At 36.8% G+C, this 18,689-nt stretch overlaps 1 protein-coding gene across 4 annotated transcripts in view; it reads left to right on the forward strand.

Annotated features, from left to right (window-relative positions):
- The window catches only part of SLF2 (SMC5-SMC6 complex localization factor 2), a 48,704-nt gene that overhangs the window by 13,302 nt on the left and 16,713 nt on the right, over positions 1 to 18,689 (forward strand). For all 4 annotated transcript variants that reach the window (XR_009252526.1, XM_058697510.1, XM_058697511.1 and 1 more), the window contains 9 exons: positions 1,523 to 1,645; positions 2,030 to 2,197; positions 3,194 to 3,296; positions 8,352 to 8,427; positions 9,461 to 9,602; positions 14,559 to 14,661; positions 15,811 to 15,987; positions 17,200 to 17,297; positions 18,021 to 18,108. Coding sequence is in view for 3 of the 4 variants with exons in the window: in XM_058697510.1 (XP_058553493.1) it covers positions 1,523 to 1,645; positions 2,030 to 2,197; positions 3,194 to 3,296; positions 8,352 to 8,427; positions 9,461 to 9,602; positions 14,559 to 14,661; positions 15,811 to 15,987; positions 17,200 to 17,297; positions 18,021 to 18,108 (1,078 nt within the window). In the remaining variant the exon portion in view is untranslated. The remainder of the gene's footprint in view (positions 1 to 1,522; positions 1,646 to 2,029; positions 2,198 to 3,193; positions 3,297 to 8,351; positions 8,428 to 9,460; positions 9,603 to 14,558; positions 14,662 to 15,810; positions 15,988 to 17,199; positions 17,298 to 18,020; positions 18,109 to 18,689) is intronic.

The raw sequence follows: 18,689 nt of genomic DNA on the forward strand, positions 1-18,689 counted from the left end.
ACTTGAATTGCTTCAGTTTTTTGGCTGTTGGACGTGTTGCTGCTGTGAACATGATGTAGAAATATCTCTTCAAGTCCCTACTCAATTCTTTTGTGTATATACCCAAAAGTAGAATTGCTGGATCATACAGTGATTCTATACATAATTTTTTGATGAATTGCCGTACTGTTTTCCCCAGTGGCTGCACCATTTTACATTCCCACCAGCAGTGCCCAAGGGTTCCAGTTTTTCTACATCCTCACCGAGACTTGATATTTTTTGGTTTTTTGGTAATAGCCATCCGAATGAGGATGAAGTGGTTCCTCATTATAGTTTTGATTTTCACTTTCCTAATAACTAATGATGTTGAGAATCTTTTCATGTCCTTATCAGCCATTTGTATAGCTTCTTTGGAGAAATGTTTATTCCGATCCGTTGCTCATTTTTTAATTGAGTGGTTTGGGGGTTTTTTGTTTGCATGGGTAGAACTTTTTAAAATATTCCTATGTTCACCTAGTCCAAATGTTGAAACCAGCATGGCCAGACATGGTATTTCCACATCAAGTTGCTCTTAAGGAAGAAGTGTAGAATTATGTGTCTCTCTCTTTGTCTCTCTCTGTCACCGTACCTCTCTCCCTCTCTCACACACACACATACACACACAGAAACCAAAAAGTTGAGGATCATAATGGCCTTAATAAAATTTGCGTCACTAGTTGCAAACTGATTTTGCTAATGAGGGGAAAAATATATTCCTTATTTAAGGAATATCCTCAAAACTACCCCAGAGAATTTCACTAAAAGCTCAGCTGACTTGAAGTGGGTATAGATGTGTCCCAAACTTGATAAACAAGTTAGCTAACCATAGGAATTACAATTAGTAGGTCAGAAGTGTTCCCTTTTCTACATTTAGTTAGAGAAATTATCTCTATTATAAAATTCTTTTAAACATTTCATGAATTCATGTGATTTGTGATGTCAGATCTGAAGTGGTTTATTTAAATTGAACGTTGTACAGACCAGAGGCAAAGATGCTAGTTTGATGTGATGATTGATTCTTTCCTGTATTGATAGAGCATTATACTTACTGCTCATTTACTATTGTCTTATACTCATCTACTGTGGGACGGGAGCTGGGAGTAAAGACCTTGATTAAAATAACTTATTCCTGGCAAGCAGTATAAGCAAGCACTGCAGAGCTAGATTCTCTGGCTTTGAATCCCAGCTCCTTGCATTGTGAGCTTGAGCAAATTAGCTTTCCTAAAGTCTGTTTCCTCATGTATAAAATGGGTAATAATAAACTACTACATGGGGTTGTTGTGAGGGTGCAAAGAATTAATACATAAAGTCCTTAGTACATGCCTGTCACGTAGTAAGTGCTCAGTGTTAGCTATTGTGATGCTAGTGAAGATGACAGTGATGCTGCTAGAAAGCCTGATTAACATGGTCAGGTTGTGTTTTATCTTTTGGTGCTGCTTTTAGGCATAAACTAAAGATTATTTTTAGGGTAAACCATTGACTGTAACATTCTTTCAATTCTCAGGCTAGATGAACTGCAGAAGCAACTACAGGAAGACATAAGGCAGGGCCGAGGTATTAAATCCCCCATCAGAATTGGAGATCAAGACAGTACAGATGATGAGGATGGCCTCTTAGAAGAGCACAGGTATAGCATTTTTCATAATGTATACTCTATTTAAAGCTTACATGTTTTTAATTTTGTGTGAAATAAATGGACCTTTGATGGGTTATTTACTTAGTAATCGGTGGTGGTTTTCTAATCCATCCATGATGAGTTTGAAGGGTAGATGTTAAGGCCAAGTTGCATTTTTGTCTTTTCTCCTGGTTATGGTTTCTTTTCACACAGACCCATTTACTGGTTTTGGACTAACTACTAGCGAAAAGTGGGAGGAACAAAACACATGTTCTCATGCTAGTCTTCTTATCTGGAATTAACATTGTTCCTAAGAAAAGTTTTCTTTGTACCCAGCCTTTAAATACAAAACCATATACAGTGTAACTGGTATTCAATAATTTTTTTTTATTCCAGGGAATTTCTAAAGAAATTTTCAGTTACAATTGATGCTATTCCTGATCATCACCCAGGTGAAGAAATATTTAATTTCCTCAATTCCGGAAAAATTTTCAATCAGTATACCTTGGATTTAAGAGACTCTGGCTTTATAGGACAGAGCGCTGTAGAAAAGCTTATTCTTAAGTAAGTAGAAAAATAGAAAAACATTTTACTTTTTCCCATATAAAAATTTTCCTTAAAGGAGTTCTAACTGGCATAATCTCCTAAAAGATTAATTTCTGTGATAACCTATCCAGTTTCCTAATCCTCATTACTATTGTCTTTTGTGTTTTATTAATTATGGAATCAGTGTAAGATGGTCTCTTGGCATATTACATGCCTAACTAATAAAGATTAGTTGGGATTAAGATTAGCATATAATAACAGCAGCTGTCAAAATAGCAGGGGCTTTAAACAAGAAGTATATTCCTTTCTTATGTGAAAGAAGTTCAGAGGTAGGAAGTCCCGGACTGGTGTTCCACCATATTATCTTTCTTTTCCACCACCCTTAGCACCTGGTTGCCTCAAGTGCTACTGGTATTCCAGTCTTTACATTCAAATTCCCAGAAATCCCACACATTTCTACTTATGGCTAGTTAGGTAGAACTTAGTCAACATGGCCACACCTAATTAATAAGGAAGACTGGGAAATTATTTTTGTTTCAGGCAGCAAGTGTACCTAGATCAAAATCAGTGTTCAGTTGCCAGGAGGAAAGGCAAGAATAGGTATTGGGATGGGCAGCTACCAGTCTGTACCACAATGCCCAAACTGGTCTAATTTCTCTCAGTGCATGAAATCTCAGATCCAGAGAGATCACATTAATTCCGGTGGTGAGATTTTGGAAGTACAGACCCAAGCTGGCAAAAGCAGATGATGCGCTAAGCTTGATACTTTCTCAACACTGCCAGCTAGTGTAGATTTGTCCGCCACATAAATCTGGAGGTAGGCCAACAGACTGGATCAGCTTTAGGCTAGCACTTGAATTTCCTTTATGAGTAACCCATCCATATTGGGGTAGAGTCCACCTCCGAGGACTGAGGATGGTGTGCTCGCTCGTTTCCCTATAATGTCAGATGTGATGGTGGTAGAAGTTTCTTACCGTGAAAGTAACAGTCATTAATTTCATTTTGTTTTTTCAGATCAGGAAAAACAGATCAAATTTTTTTGACAACACAAGGCTTCCTTACCTCTGCTTATCACTATGTCCAGTGTCCCATACCTGTGTTAAAGTGGCTGTTTCGGGTAAGAGAACGTTCGGGGAGTATAGTTGTCTCCTGTTGCATTTCCTAGTCAAAAGCAAGCAAAATACCACATTTGCACATTACTAGAGAAAAAATTAGCATATCAAACCCATGATTTCAGTGGGTTAAAATGAGGCAAAAAGAGTCAGTGTAGGTAGATTATAAAGGAAATGCTAATGCCAGTAGTGTGCAGAATAGTCCGTAATGTTAGTTGTGCCTAAGACATTTCATCACACTGGTAAATCATTATTATAGTTAGGCTTTTTTTTTTCTTTTTTAATGTTTATTTTTGAGACAGAGAAAGACAGCGCAAGTGGGGGAGGGGCAGGGAGAGAGGGAGACAAAGAATTCGAAGCAGGCTTCAGGCTCTGAGCTATGAGCACAGAGCCTGACATGGGGCTCAAACCCACGCACCAGGAGATTGTGACGTGAGCTAAAAAGTCAGACGCTTAACCGCTTAACCGACTGAGCCACCCGGCCACCCCTATTACACTTAGTTTTAGAAGAGTTCTAATTCTTACATTATCTGTTTTGGGGGTGGGAGCTTTGTGGGGTTTTTAAAAATCTTTTTTTGTCCCATTTTTATGGAGATTAGTGCATAGATATTTTTAGGATTTTACTTGTTTTCTAATATTTCCCCATTTGTATATAAATTTCTCCAACCAAATGTTTCTCTTCCCCATTCATGTTTAATTCTTAAGTCTACTTAAGTAATTATATAAATTTGGGGCGCCTGGGTGGCTCAGTTGGTTGAGTATCTGACTTTAGCTCAGGTCATGATCTCACAGTCCGGAGTTCGAGCCCTGCATCAGGCTCTGTGCTGACAGCTTGGAGCCTGGAGTCTGCTTCAGATTCTGTGTCTCCCTCTCTCTCTGGCCCTCCCCTACTCATGCTCTGTCTCTCTCTCTCTCTCTCTGTCAAAAGTAAGTAAACATTAAAAATAATAATAATTATCTAAATTTTGGGGTGCCTGGGTGGCTCAGTCAGTAAGCGTTTGACTCTTGGTTTCAGCTCAGGTCATAATCTCATAGTTTCATGGGTTCGAGCCCTGCATAAGGCTCTGCACTGATAGCGCAGAGCCTGCTTGGCATTCTCTCTCTCCTTCTCTCTTTGCCCCTCCCCCACTCACACTGTCTCTGTCTCTCTCAGAATAAATAAATAAACTTAAAAATTTTTTTTTAATTTTATAAAAAGTAATTATCTAAAATTTTATGTTATCTGCATGGTAACTTTGTAACAAAAAAATATGATTATTGTGTGTGAAGTGAGAAGTGAGAGAAACATAAGGAGTTTATTCTGGGATTTAAGATAACATCTCAAAGAATGATGAGAACCTAGATATTCCAGTGTAGCCTTTTTTTCATTTTTTTCATATAGCTGGCATTTTTGAGTCCCAGGTGCTGGAGAGAACAGCAATGAGAAAATGTACATTTCTGATCCCCTGAGAGCCACATTCTAGTACTATAGAGGAGACAGACAGTAAATGTGTATGTGGTGTGCATATTTAGAGATCTATTATGTCACGTGGTAAGTGCTATGAAGAAGTAGTAGGCCAGAGTAGATACAGAGAAGTGTCAAGATGGGAAAGTTTGCTTTTTTAAATGTACGTGTAAGATAGTTGATAATGAGTGCCTTACTGATAAGGTGACATCTGAATAAAGATCTGAGAAGAAGGTGCTGGAATGAGTCACGCCACTGTGTGGGAAAAGGGCATTCTAGGCAGAGAGGATAAGTGGTGCGGATCATGAGGCAGGAGTGTTACTTCCAGCGGTGAGGAGCTTCCTACTTGGACCCCGGTAAAAAAAAAATTTTTTAAACAGTCCTAATTAAATCAAAATTTGCCTCCCCGTGGTTTTTATATAGTGGTACTAATTATCTTTTCAAGAGCTCTCCAGAATACGTTTCATCTAACAGTCGTTCGTTCATTTTAAAATAGCTATCATGACCCTCATCTCTCCCCAACACTAAAAACTCTCTCCAGTCACCAAATTTCTAGTCTCTTTACTGATCATCTTTCTGAATGACCTTTAGCTCCTAAAATGTGTCCCCATAAATGCACATATGCTCCAGATAAGGTCTTTTTTTTTTTTTTAATGTTTATTTTTGAAATAGAGATAGACAGAGTGCGGGTGGGGGAGGGGCAGAGAGAGAGAGAAGACCCAGAATCTGAAGCAGGCTCCAGGCTCTGAGCTGTCAGTACAGAGCCCAATGTGGGGCTCGATCTCACGAACCGTGAGATCATGACCTGAGCTGAAGTCAGACACCTTGCTCCCAGATAAGGTCTTTCTTAACAGCAGTCTCCAGTGAGACTCTTTCCCATCTACCCACCGACATATTTTTGTTTTATGCTATATTTATACTTTACGTATATTTTATATCATATATACGTAAATATGTATAAATATATATGTTTTTATATTTTATTTTATACTATTTTGTACTGTAGTTAAAAATTTCATTTGCAGTCATGCCAGAGCTTTGTTATTCTCTAATTATGTAACATATCTTTTCTTAAACTTACAAGTAAAATTTTGCATTTATCTGTGTTTATTTTTATCTTGTTGATGTGGGTCCTCATATCCTTTTTTTAAATGTTTATATGAGAGAGAGAGAGAGAGCATGAATGGGAGAGGGGCAGAGAGAGAGGATCACAAGCAGGCTCCGCACTACCAGCGCAGATCCCAATGTGGGGCTCGAACTCATGACCCATGTGATCACAACCTGAGCTGAAATCAAGAGTCCGATGTTCAACTGACAGAGCCACCCCGGTACCCTCCTCATTATAGCCTCTAAAAACCCTGATGATAACGTTAAAGCATATCTTCATGTAAGCAGTTTTTATACTCTTCGTATTTATTATTTGAAAACTGTAACAATCATTCATTAATTACTTTTTCTGTGTAACACACTGTCTCATCTCTCTTTTTCAATTCCAAGTCCATTTTTCATGATGGATGGAGCATACCAACTTAAAACTATTTTTTCTTTTTTAGAAAGTGTGTCAGAATTTATTTTAATGCTACGGTTCTAGCATTTTTTTTTTTAATCTTTTTGCCCAAAGAATACGAAAACACTAACTCAAAAGGATATGTACATTCTTACGTTTATTGCAGCATTATTTATAATAGTCGAATTACGGAAGCAGCCCAAGCGTCCATCAATAGATGAGTGGATGAAGATGTACATGCAGCTCACACATACACACACAACGGAATATTATTCAGCCATAAAAAAGAATGAAATCTGTGGTACTAACAGTTTGTCAATTTAATTGTTAAAGGGTAATTAAAATGTTCGCATTTTCCTGATTTTATCCTAAGTGTGTAAAACTAGAAAGACACTTGACTACTTTTTAAAAGCGTTTTCAAAGGGATTCACGCTTAATTTTGAAAAGTTCAAGTAAAATTAAGATTTTTTTTTTAAAGGCTTGTTATTATTTAAAAGGCATTAGCCTCCCCAATTTCCAGGGACTGCTACATTTTAGTGTTTTCTAGATTGTTCTCTGTGTGTACACAGATTGCTGTATGATAGTATCAACAGAATGTGTTCCGCCTTACGATTTTTTTATTGCAGATAACAAATTATTTTCACATCAGTATAGGTATGTTGTCATCCTTTTCAAGGGCTTTATAGTATTCTGTTGTAGTGGTATGCTGATTTATTTAACCCAGTCTCAATTGATAGACATTAGATTGTTATATACACCTCTTTACACATTTATTGAATTATCTCCTAGTATTGTGTTGCCCACCTTAGAATTCATTACCCCCCGAAAAAGATTGTCATCTAAAACTTGTCCTGTTTCCAAACATGCCTTTGAGGGGTGCTGCCCACTAGTGGCAAAACATAACACAAACATGATAACCGACTTTTTGACTCAGGTTGATTTTGAAAATGGCAGAAACACACAAATGACACAAATACTAACATACAGTAACACAGGTATGCCTGATTGAAACCAGTGTTTGAGTTATTCTCCCTTATGTGTTTAAATTTACTGTAATCATAATCTATGGCTACAAAACAAAAGGGAAAGAGGAATGTTTTCCCCTACAAAACCACTTTAAAATTACTTTCAGGGGTACGTGGGTGGTTCAGTTGGTTAAGCATCCAACTCTTGATTTTGGCTCAGGTCATCATCTCTGGTTCGGGAGCTCGAGTCTCCGATCAGGCTCTGCCCTGACAGCGTGGAGCCTGCTTGGGATTCTCTCTCCCTCTCCCCCTCTGCTCCTCCCCTTCTTGCATGTTCTCACGCTCGCTCTCTCTCTCTCTTAAAATAAATAAACATTAAAAAGATAAAATCACTTTCAATATGTCACATGATTCTTTAAAAATTTTTGAAACTTAAGATTTTGTTCCCAAAAAATGGTCTTGTAAAGTTAAATTTTATGCCTCTGCATATAAATTCTGTATGTAAAAAGGCTAACTAGATCAAAGTATAAAAACAATAACCTTGCTTAAATATTACCAAATTCCTTTTTAAATTTTACCAAATTATACTTACACTAAGCATACTACCTCTTTCCTAGTACCCTGTGAATACTGGGTATTATCAATATTCTTGATCTTTAACAATCTCAAAGTCAAGCTTCTCTTGACAAGCTAACGATAGCTTGTCATTTCTCTTTGCATATCTTTGATTACTAATGATATTGAACATCTTTTAAAAAGTATATTGGTATATTAATTTACATGTATCTTTTCAAATACTTTTGCTAGTTTATGATCTGATTAGATCAACTATCAATCAGCCTTTTCCTTGATGATTAAACAATCAGCATGTTTGAATTGAAGAGGCCCTGATTTTAGAATCAGACCTGGATTTAAATTCCAGCTCCTCATGTATTACTTTGGGTAAAGTATTTTAATTTCTCTGAGCCTGTCTGCTTATATGTAATGATGTATGACCACTTCATAAAACTATTGTAAAGTATTCAAATGAAATGCACATAAAATACCACATTAAAGGAAATGCACATAAAACACTTCTATATATGCATGGCAAATAGTAAATGCTCGTTTTCTTCTTTCTTAATACTTTTATCTACTTTGGCAGATGATGTCGGTTCATACAGACTGTATTGTGTCTGTACAGATTTTAAGCACATTGATGGAAATAACAATTAGAAATGGTGAGTATGTAAATTTACTGATTAGCATTGTGAATTATTGGTTGCTATGTACGCAGTCTTTCATATCGCTAAACATGTAGATTATTCAGAAATATAGAATAAAAAATTTTTTTTGATCTAAAATCTTTAATAATGAAATGAAACTCCAATCAAAAATGAATATCTGGGGGCGCCTGGGTGGCGCAGTCGGTTAAGCGTCCGACTTCAGCCAGGTCATGATCTCACGGTCCGTGAGTTCGAGCCCCGCGTCAGGCTCTGGGCTGATGGCTCGGAGCCTGTTTTCGATTCTGTGTCTCCCTCTCTCTCTGCCCCTCCCCCGTTCATGCTCTGTCTCTCTCTGTCCCAAAAATAAATAAAAAACGTTGAAAAAAAAAATTTTTTTTAAAAAAAATGAATATCTGCATTTTTCTAGTTGCACTGAGAAAAAGGGTATAAGATCTTGAGGTGACAACCCTTACCTAATACTTACCTACCAACTCATGGGTTACTGTCCTGGGTAAGTGGAAATAGCAAGTTTGTTTATTTATTTAGCCATTTACTTTAACTGGCTTATTGGCAAACAAGTATTGTGCTGATTATGCACTGAGGAGACTGAAAATATCCGCTACAGAAATGTGACAATTGCTTTCTCACCTTTGAGATCCCTTATAATGAAATAAGCGTTATGATTTATGTGTTTCATTTGTTTTGAGGATTGGGACTATATGGGCACTGAAGATGATAAAATCTTTCTGTATTAGCAGTAGTTGATATTTTACCATTGTTATTTTCAGATTTTTCAAAATGTGTTACTTCCTCCTGAGTTACACCCATTTATTCATCATCACTCTCAGATACTTTCATAAATGTCATTTCCTTCACATTTACTTAAACACCTATAATTCCTATATGATCATTCTAAATAACTATATTGCTTACATGTCATTACCAGATGTCATTTCTGTAAAATCATGGTAATAATCCATGTTTCACATGCTGACTGTGCATCTGTGAACCTGGAATTTGGGATAAAATATTTTTTTCTATTAACTAGATACCTTCAGTGATTCACCAGTTTGGCCCTGGATCCCATCATTATCTGATATAGCAGCTGTGTTTTTCAATATGGGAATTGATTTTAGGTCTTTGTTTCCTCTGGAGAATCTTCAGCCAGACTTTAATGAAGACAATCTAGTGTAAGTTTTCTTTTCATAATTAACTTCAAAAACATTCTTTTAAACAATTTGTAATACACTAACAGTTAATATTCATTTGATAGGTTCAGTACCCATCCTTGACTTTTTTAAATCTCTCAAAGTTGAAATGGATCTTAAGTTAGACACATTTTTAATCTAAAAGTCATCATCATGGGGGTACCTTGGGTGGCTCAATCGATTAAGCATCTGAGTCTTGATCTCAGGTCAGGTCTTGATCTCAGGGTTGTCATTTCAAGCCCTGCATTGGGCTGCATGCTAGGCTTGGAGCCTACTTAAAAAAAAAAGGCGGGGGGCATCATCGTGTTTAACAAGGAAGAAATAGAAACATTTAAAATCTTTAATTTTTTTTTTTTTAAATAACACTGCCCATTGTTATTTGACATTATTCTGTTGGAGGTACTGAGTAAAGCAACTAGGTAAGAGAAAAAAATAAGAGATACAAAAACTGCAAATGAGTTGAAGGTTTCATTATTTGCAGAAGTATGTTAATGTATGCAAAGAAGCCTAACACTCAGCTAAAAAGCTATAACAAATTTAAAAAAAAAAAAGAGAGAAATTGGTATGGGGCTCCTGGCTGACCCAGTCAGTGGAGCATGTGACTCTTGATCTCAGGGTTGTGAGTTCAAGCCCCACATTAGGCATGGAGCCTACTTTAAAAAAGGGAGAAATTGTTATGGATGCCAGGGTACAAAGTTAATAAAGAGAAATTAGTAACCTTCAGATAGATGAACTGTACCTAGTTTAAAAGATAAACTGGCTGGCTTAGTCAGTAGAGCATGGGATTTTGATCTCAGGGTCGTGAGTTCGAGCCCCACATTGAGGGTAGAGATTACATTTAAAAATGTTTTAATAAAATCTTTTAAAAAGAGATAAACCAGACTTCATTTACAATAATAAGAAAAATATATGAAGTACCTAGGAATAAACTTAAATAGAAGAGAGTGTGTGTGTGTGTGTGTGTGTGTGTAAAAACATTACTAAGAGACAAAATAAAAGACCTAAATAAATGAAAGAGCATACCATGCTTTCAGATAGGAAAACTCAAAGCATTGTAATATAAATATGTGAGAGCACCTAAAGTTGAGCCATTAACTTAATGAAATTCGAATAAGAAATGCCAGTCAGATATTTTGTAGGGAGGGGGAGAGTTGAGACTATACAAGTGATTCTAAAGTCATATGGAAAAAAATAATATGCTGAAAATCTTTGAGAAAGAAGAGTTAGGAGGCAGGATCGGCCTTAGCAGATATAAGTATGGGACAAGTACAAGGTTCAAAGCTGTCAGTGGAATGAAATAAGTCCAAAATAGAACCAAGTACGTATAGATACTATGTAAATGCTAAAGGTGATATTTCCACAAATGAGGAAAGAGTAGGCTTATTGAGTATCTGGTATTATCCAGTATTTGGAAAAATGAGTAGCCATCTAGAAAAAATTTTTGCATCCATACCTCAAACTAATAGAGCAAAGATTTAAATGTATGCAATGAAACCATAAAAGTAATAGAAGAAACAAGATTTTTATAACCCTAGAAAAGATGGTTTTATGTATGAACTAACACTCAAAAGGCATAAAAAGGAAAATTAACTTATTTGACCACATTAAAAACAGATTACCATGACAGTGTTCACTATACACAAAGTCAAAAGAAAAACTTCAAAAAGGAGTGGGAAAGAGATACATATTCAGATGAATTTTCCATGTTCGTATATGTATGAATGAAACAACTCTGGTTACAGACAAAGGTTTAGTTTCAAATTAAGAAAAACAGAAAATAGACGTAGAAAAATGGACAAAGGAATAAACTGATCACAGGAATAAAAATGGTTCTTAAGCATGATAATATACTCATCTTAACTTCTAAGAGAAAGGTAAATTCTTGTTACTTGGTATATCTAAAGCCAAACTCTTATCTCTCCAGTTCCCTTTCTACTCCATACATGTTCCTTTATTGCTCTGATGCAATCTGTATCTAAAAATATATCGGATAGCACATTTTCAGATAAGACTATATTCCAGCACTTAATTTTTATTTATTTATTTATTTATTTATTTTACATTTATTTATTTTTGAGAGACAGACAGAGACAGTGAATGAGCAGGGGAGGGGGAGACAGAAAGGGAGACACAGAATCCGAAGCAGGCTTCAGGCTCTGAGCTGTTAGCACAGAGCCCGATGCAGGACTCGAACCCACAAACCGTGAGATCATGACCTGAGCCGAAGTCAGACGCTTAACCAACTGAGCCACCTAGGTGCCCCTCCATCAGTTTAAATAGGGAAAATAATGCTTTCCCAGCCTATCTAAAAAACCCAACCATTTCCCCCAGGTATTACTAAGATAGTCAAACTACCTATATTTAAAAAGTTAAAATACCAATGATTTTATTAATTAACATTTAATGAATTCAATCATGTGTGGTAATTTTGTATGTTGTATGCAACAGATTTGAATTTTTCTTCACTGTTGCAAGCAGGTACTATAGTGGAAATAGTGAAATAAAGATATAAATGCATTAAGACATAACACATGCAAATGATACTTAGTAAAGTAGTTTATTTATTGGTTACTTATCAGTTGAAAAGTTGACCTCAGTGAGGTTTGGTGACTCCAGCAGGGAGGTGGTGGCTGTAGTCACTGTTGCTGTATAGTGATAGGCATTGATGAGGACAGGAAAGCAGGAGGGAGCTGGTGAAGGAATGAGCGAAATGTGATGAAATGCCTGTGTAGGCAACACAAGTACAAGACTGAATCCTGTTGAGATACGACTGCAGCTCTTCTCACTAAGACTCACATGCAACCTAACCATTTTTGCTGGTAGGCATGAAATGTTTGAAGGTGCTTAAATATTCAGATAGGGAGACTAAGATACTAAAAGATAGTAGAACAGTTCTTTTCTTTCTTTTTTTTCTCTTTAATTTTTTTTTTATGTAATACTATGTATTGCCACATTATTATTTTTTAATTAATTTATTTATTTTGACGGGGGTGGGAGGGAGAAGCCCAAGAAGGCTCTGCGCTGACAGTGCCCCAGTGCAGGGCTCAAACTCATGAACTGCGAGATGGTGACCTGAGCCAATATCAAGAGTCAGATGCTTAACCGACTGAGCCATCCAGGCTCCCTGAACAGTTCTTTTCTTGACCGTTATTCTGTTAGATGTACAGACTTAAAATATGAGTCATAACTCTTTCTTTTCTACATTCCATCAGCTCTCACATCCCTGTGTTCCTCCTCTGCTCATCTCACAGCTGTTCCTTCTTTTTTTGTTCCCAGGGTCAGTCTGATTCAGATCCTCTTTTCATGCCTACTCTGGTAATAAAAAAAAATTTTTAAAAATCTCCTTTTCCCCAGGGGCTTTCTACCCCCAAGATATTCTTTTCAATGTTGGACGATTCCTTTTATGAAAGTATAGCCTTAAACTTCTATCTCCCCTATTCTCAAACCTTTACATCTTGTATTTAAGACTACAGTTTGATTCTGACCTATTTTCTATTTTGCTCTCCCTTTTGTTCTAACCAAATTGATTTGTTCGCTGTTCCTTCATATTAGTCATTGTGGCATTGGCTTTTCCTCCTGCTGGTCTCTCACCTCCATCATCAGTGTCTGCTCACCAAAACATTACCTGTCTCACTTATTGAAGCACTGTCGGAAAGAGCAAGACAGTATGGAGACAGATTAAATAAATCATGATACGTTTATAATCAACACAAGTACTAATAGTTATATATTGCTTACTATGTGCCAGGTGCAGTTCTGAGGGCATAACATATAGTACTTCATTTCATAGTCACTACAGCTATTAGATAGTATTTTCACTCCCATTTTACAGGCAAGTCAGGCACAGAGAGGTTAAGTAATTTTCCTGAGGTTAACTAGCTAAGAAGGCACACAGGACTACCAAGCAGAGACTTTAAGAGATAAGAAAGCTTTTCACTTATAGTTACGGAAGTATCTGAAAGATATATTAGGTGAAAGTGCACAACAGAGCATATAGTATATGTTACCATTTATATTCAAGGGGGCCATATATTCATATTTATTTGTGTATACATAAAATGCCCGTGGAAGGAAGGGTTAAAACTAGTAATGATTGTGGGGAGGGAAATGGGTGGCAGAAGGTCTAGACTGAAAGGGTGGTTCTGCGCAGCGTACCATACCTTCATACCTTTTGAGGTTTTTTAACCATATGAAGATATTTATTCAAAAAAGTAAACAAGGGGGTCGCCTGGGTAGCTCAGTTGGTTAAGCATCTGACTTCAGCTCAGGTCACGATCTCATGGTTCATGGATTCGAACACCGCGTGAGCCGTGCTGACAGCTCAGAGCCTACCTACAGCCTGCTTCGGATTCTGTGTCTGACTTTCTCTCTGCCCCTCCCCCCCCCCCAAAATAAGTAAACATATAAAAATTTTTTCTTAAAAAGTAAATAACTTTTGAAAGCCAAATTCATGTGTCTCCTCCTCCATGAACCTTCACCGATTACCTCAACCGGAATTGGGGTGCTTAAAATTGTTTCTTTATATTTGCTCTCTATTCATGAGGTCTTTAAATATTATGAGTTCTTTGTAGCCAGAGCTACCTTCTACATAGTTCTCTGACACCAAGAGCAGTGAGGATACTGCCTTATAAAAAGTAGCTTTTCAAGGAAAAACTAATGCATAAAGACGGAAATCAGACTGGTGTTTACTGAAATGGGAGATAGTAAAGTTACTTGGATCTGGCATGGAGGGACTTTTGTGGGTAATGGAAAAATGTTCTACTTGTTGATTCTGTTGGTGGTTATGCTCCTATATACATTGATCACAACTTAAAATGGATATGTTCCTTTTATTGTTTATAAGTTATGCCTAAACAAAACTTAGTTTTTGTTGTTCAGTATTTCTTAAAATAATTATTTTGTGCCCAATTTCACATTGTTTTATTCACTTTTCAATAGTTCTGAAACACAGATGACATTGGGAGGGAAAGGAAGTGAAGATTCATCTTGTAAGCCAATTTTTTCAACTCTTCCTGAAACCAACATTTTAAATGTGGTTAAGGTAGGGAAAAACTCTTTTTAATGTCTTTAGCACAAAACTGGAACCATTTAGTTTTGTGGTTAGTTGTTTTAAAACAAAATCACTAGTGTTTTTACCAGGTGATTTCCAATCTCTGGAATTTCTTAGCAGTAATCTTTGTAGTAAACATTGTTTTTGCTGTTTTTATTTTTGTTTTAGTATTAGGAGTGAAAGGGAACTTTAGCTCAAAGTTACAGAATTAATGTATTTCTAGGAATACCTTTACCAAGAAGCTTTTAGAAACCAGTATTTTTTAGAAACAATTTTTTTTAGAGTTAGGATGTATGAAAATAAAAGTTACTACTTACCATATGACTTAGTGATTAAGAATTAATAATAGGGTCACCTGGGAGGCTCAGTCAGTTGAGTGCATGACTTTTGATTTCGGCTCAGGTCCTGATACCAGGGTCCTGGGACTGGGTCCCAAGGCAGATTCCTCACTGAGCATGGAGCCCGCTTAGAATGCTCCCTCGCTAGCCCTCGCTTGCACGCTCTCTTCCTCTCCCCCTCTCTCCCCCTCTCTCCCCCTCTCCCCCTCTCCCCCTCTCTCCCCCTCTCTCCCCCTCTCCCCCTCTCCCCCTCTCTCCCCCTCTCCCCCTCTCTCCCCCTCTCTCCCTCTCTCCCCCTCTCTCCCTCTCTCCCCCTCTCCCCCTCTCTCCCTCTCTCCCCCTCTCCCCCTCTCCCCTCCTCCTCTCCTCCTCTCCCCTTTCCACCTCCCTCTGCCCCTTTCCCCACTCAGACATGCACATGTGCATGTATGCCCACTGGCTCTGCTTGCTCCTGCTCACTTGCGCGCTCTCTCTCTCTCTGTCTTTCTCTCTCTCTCTCTCTCTCTCTCTCTGAAAACAAAAAACGAATAACAGTGTTAAATCTTTTTAGTGGCTGAATCAAAGCAGTGATACTGAGCCATTTAAAAAAAATCTGAATAATGAAAATTAGAGAAGAAAATACTTATGTCCTAATTTAACTATTAACACGCATGTTTCTTTTTGCCTTCTTTTTTCTAGACATCTGGATGTTTTGTTTTCTATAACTTCTCTTTTGTATTTTTTGTCAGAAAGCTTTCAAATTTAAACTCTTCAAGTAAAATGTATCTCCTTAAGTTGTTTTGTCTCTACACTTGTGTCACAGTTTCTAGGCTTGTGTACATCTATACATCCAGAAGGTTACCAGGATCGTGAGATAATGTTGCTTATTTTAATGTTGTTTAAAATGAGTTTGGAAAAACAGCTGAAACAGATTCCTCTAGTGGACTTTCAGAGCCTCCTGATAAATCTGATGAAAAACATTAGAGATTGGAACACAAAGGTAACTGTACTTAAAGCCTTTCTATTGGTTTTAGCGTTGGTTTTTTTGTCTGCATCACAATTTGACTTTCATAGTGCATACAGAATTAATAGTTTCTAAACTCAATTAAGATCTCTGGCAGATGAAAAATAAACTGAGGAAGGGGTCTTCTTTGCTGGAACTGTATTTAAATTTATGATAATTGAATCTTCTCTAAAACTGCAGCCGTACATTCAAAAAAAAGTATTTATTGGGCATTTACTGTGGTTCAGCAGTAACGTAGGTATAGCTGTGAAAAACCTAAAGCCCTTGCCTTCATGGCAGTTTTATGCTTGTGAGAGGGTTAGGTAATAAAGTAAATGTAGATTATAATATCATGTCAAGTTGTAAGAAAGGCTACAAATTAAAATAAAGCAGGACATGGGTATAGAGAATAGCAAGGCTGGGAGGCTCTGCTATTTCAGGTAGGGCAGTCAGGGAAGGCCTTTCTGAAGTGACCTTCAAGGAGAGCCCTACATGAAATGATGAAGCAAAGTCACACATATAATAAAAATTTTCGTTGCATATCTGTAGCCACATTGAGGGTAAACATGTATAATTTTTGATAGGTTTTTAAAAATTAGATTTTTCAATCTTTTTTGGTGGAAAATTTCAAACGTGCAAAAGTAGAGAGATGAGTATGGTAAACCCCTAAGTACCTATCACGCAGTTTGAACAATTAACAAGATATAATCAACCTTGTCTCATCTGTTACCCTCATCCCATACTTCACTCCCCCACTCAGAGATTATTTTGAAGCAATTTTGTTAGACTTTAAGTACTGTGAAATAGTTGAGGATCCCTAAAATGCAAGAAAGCACACAGGTCAGAAACGTGTGATCTTCTGCAACTCTCATTATACACCTTTAGAAGATGGCCTTTGTATTTAGATCAGTTTAGATTTAGATTTGTAATTCTTCCAGAGGACTGTTTAGATACAGGTAGAGGTATAGCACAGAACCTGAAAGCCAAGTGAAAGTCTGCTAAATGTATCTGTTCAGTCCTAGAGTTTAAAATAAAACTAAATCCGTGTACTGTGTGTGTTTTATCAGGTTCTAGACTCCATGCTCTTTCTGAAAACGAGTGCTCTTTTTGTCATAATGCTTCCATTAAGGCAGTAAAGGATGTGGATGGTCGGTTAGAAGTTGGTTCCACTGACCTGTTTGAAAAATCTTGCTTATTCTTTGTTTTCAGGTGACTGAACTCTGTCTGGCCATAAATGAACTGTCTAGTCATCCCCACAACCTTCTGTGGTTGGTACAGCTGGTCCCTAACTGGACATCTCGTGGAAGGTATTGAAAATTGAGAATTAAGCGTAAAGAAAAATGTATGTTTATATTAATGAAATGCTTTTGGGTTCTTTATTCCCTTTCATCATTCCTTTGAATGTTAGATCAGTCTTTTATTTCATATGCAACTGTGGGAAAGGGCATTGACAGCCTGACTCTAATACTTAAAATATTTTATGTATTATGTATTTTATGTATTTTATTTATCATAAAATAAAATATTTTATGATATTCTTGAATTTTTTTTTTTAAGTAGGCTTCACGCCCAGTGTGGGGCTTGAACTCACCACCCTGAGATTAAGAGTCCCGTGCTCTACCAATGGAGCCAGACAGGCAGTCCATAATATTCTTTTTTAAATTTTAGCTTGTAACAATACAGATACAGATGGCACATATGAAAATGAATGAACTGGCTTTTTTCTTTTTTTTCTTTTTTTTGCTTTAGTAAAAATAAATTCGGGCAATAAAATGGGTTTTCTCTCAGTAAATCAGCATGGTCAAAGGTAAAGGCTCTTAATGATTTGCCTGAGTTTCACACAGTTCTAACTTTATGTACAAATATTTTACGTGAAAATTTTACTGTTCTATTGAAGTTTATACATTCTTGTACTGCCTTCTCTTGAAACATTAGCTATGTTTCCAATTAGAAGAACAACTTTTGGCTCATTGCTTCTCAAGCAGTGTTGATTAAAATGCATTTTAAATACTTTTAAATTCTAATTCCAGGCAACTGAGACAGTGCCTCAGCCTAGTGATTATTTCAAAGCTTTTGGATGAGAAACATGAAGATATCCCTAATGCCAATAATCTTCAGGTATAAATAATATTTCTCCTTTCTTTTTACAAATGGGAAAGATAGTGGGGTAGGTGTAGGGAAAATTGATGTTTCTTAGGTCAAAAGTTCTAGGGGTTAGATCTCAAGTCTCAGGCATAACACTCTGTATGTAATCTTTAGAATGGTCCTTCCTAATGAGATCCATTACATGGAGATGTTACCATACCCAACACCATATAGAATGGTTGTGGACAATTAGATGAATTAATGTGTGGACACTCCTGGGAAAGTCATAATGTGCTATATAAATAGGACTATTTAGTTCACCTTATCAAGATTAGCAGTTTTATCACAGGATTAGAAGTTGCAGAACCACTGTACATTAATTGCATCTTGTACCTGTTTTAATACTAGTCTTTAAGTTGTAGAGCTTAAACATGGTTGTCCTCTAGTACTTGTTCAATACTGAATATATCATATATATGTGAGTGGGTTTAAACATGTCCACTGGAAGCTCCGCTGAGAGGCCCTGAAAGCTTTTTACAAACATTAATAGCACTAAGAGGGCTACAGGGCCTACACATAGTTGGAATTTTAAAACTCAATGTATAATCTGATCT

The sequence above is a fragment of the Neofelis nebulosa genome, chromosome 13 (genome assembly GCF_028018385.1).
Source record: "Neofelis nebulosa isolate mNeoNeb1 chromosome 13, mNeoNeb1.pri, whole genome shotgun sequence".
NCBI classification, from domain to species: Eukaryota; Metazoa; Chordata; class Mammalia; order Carnivora; family Felidae; genus Neofelis; species Neofelis nebulosa.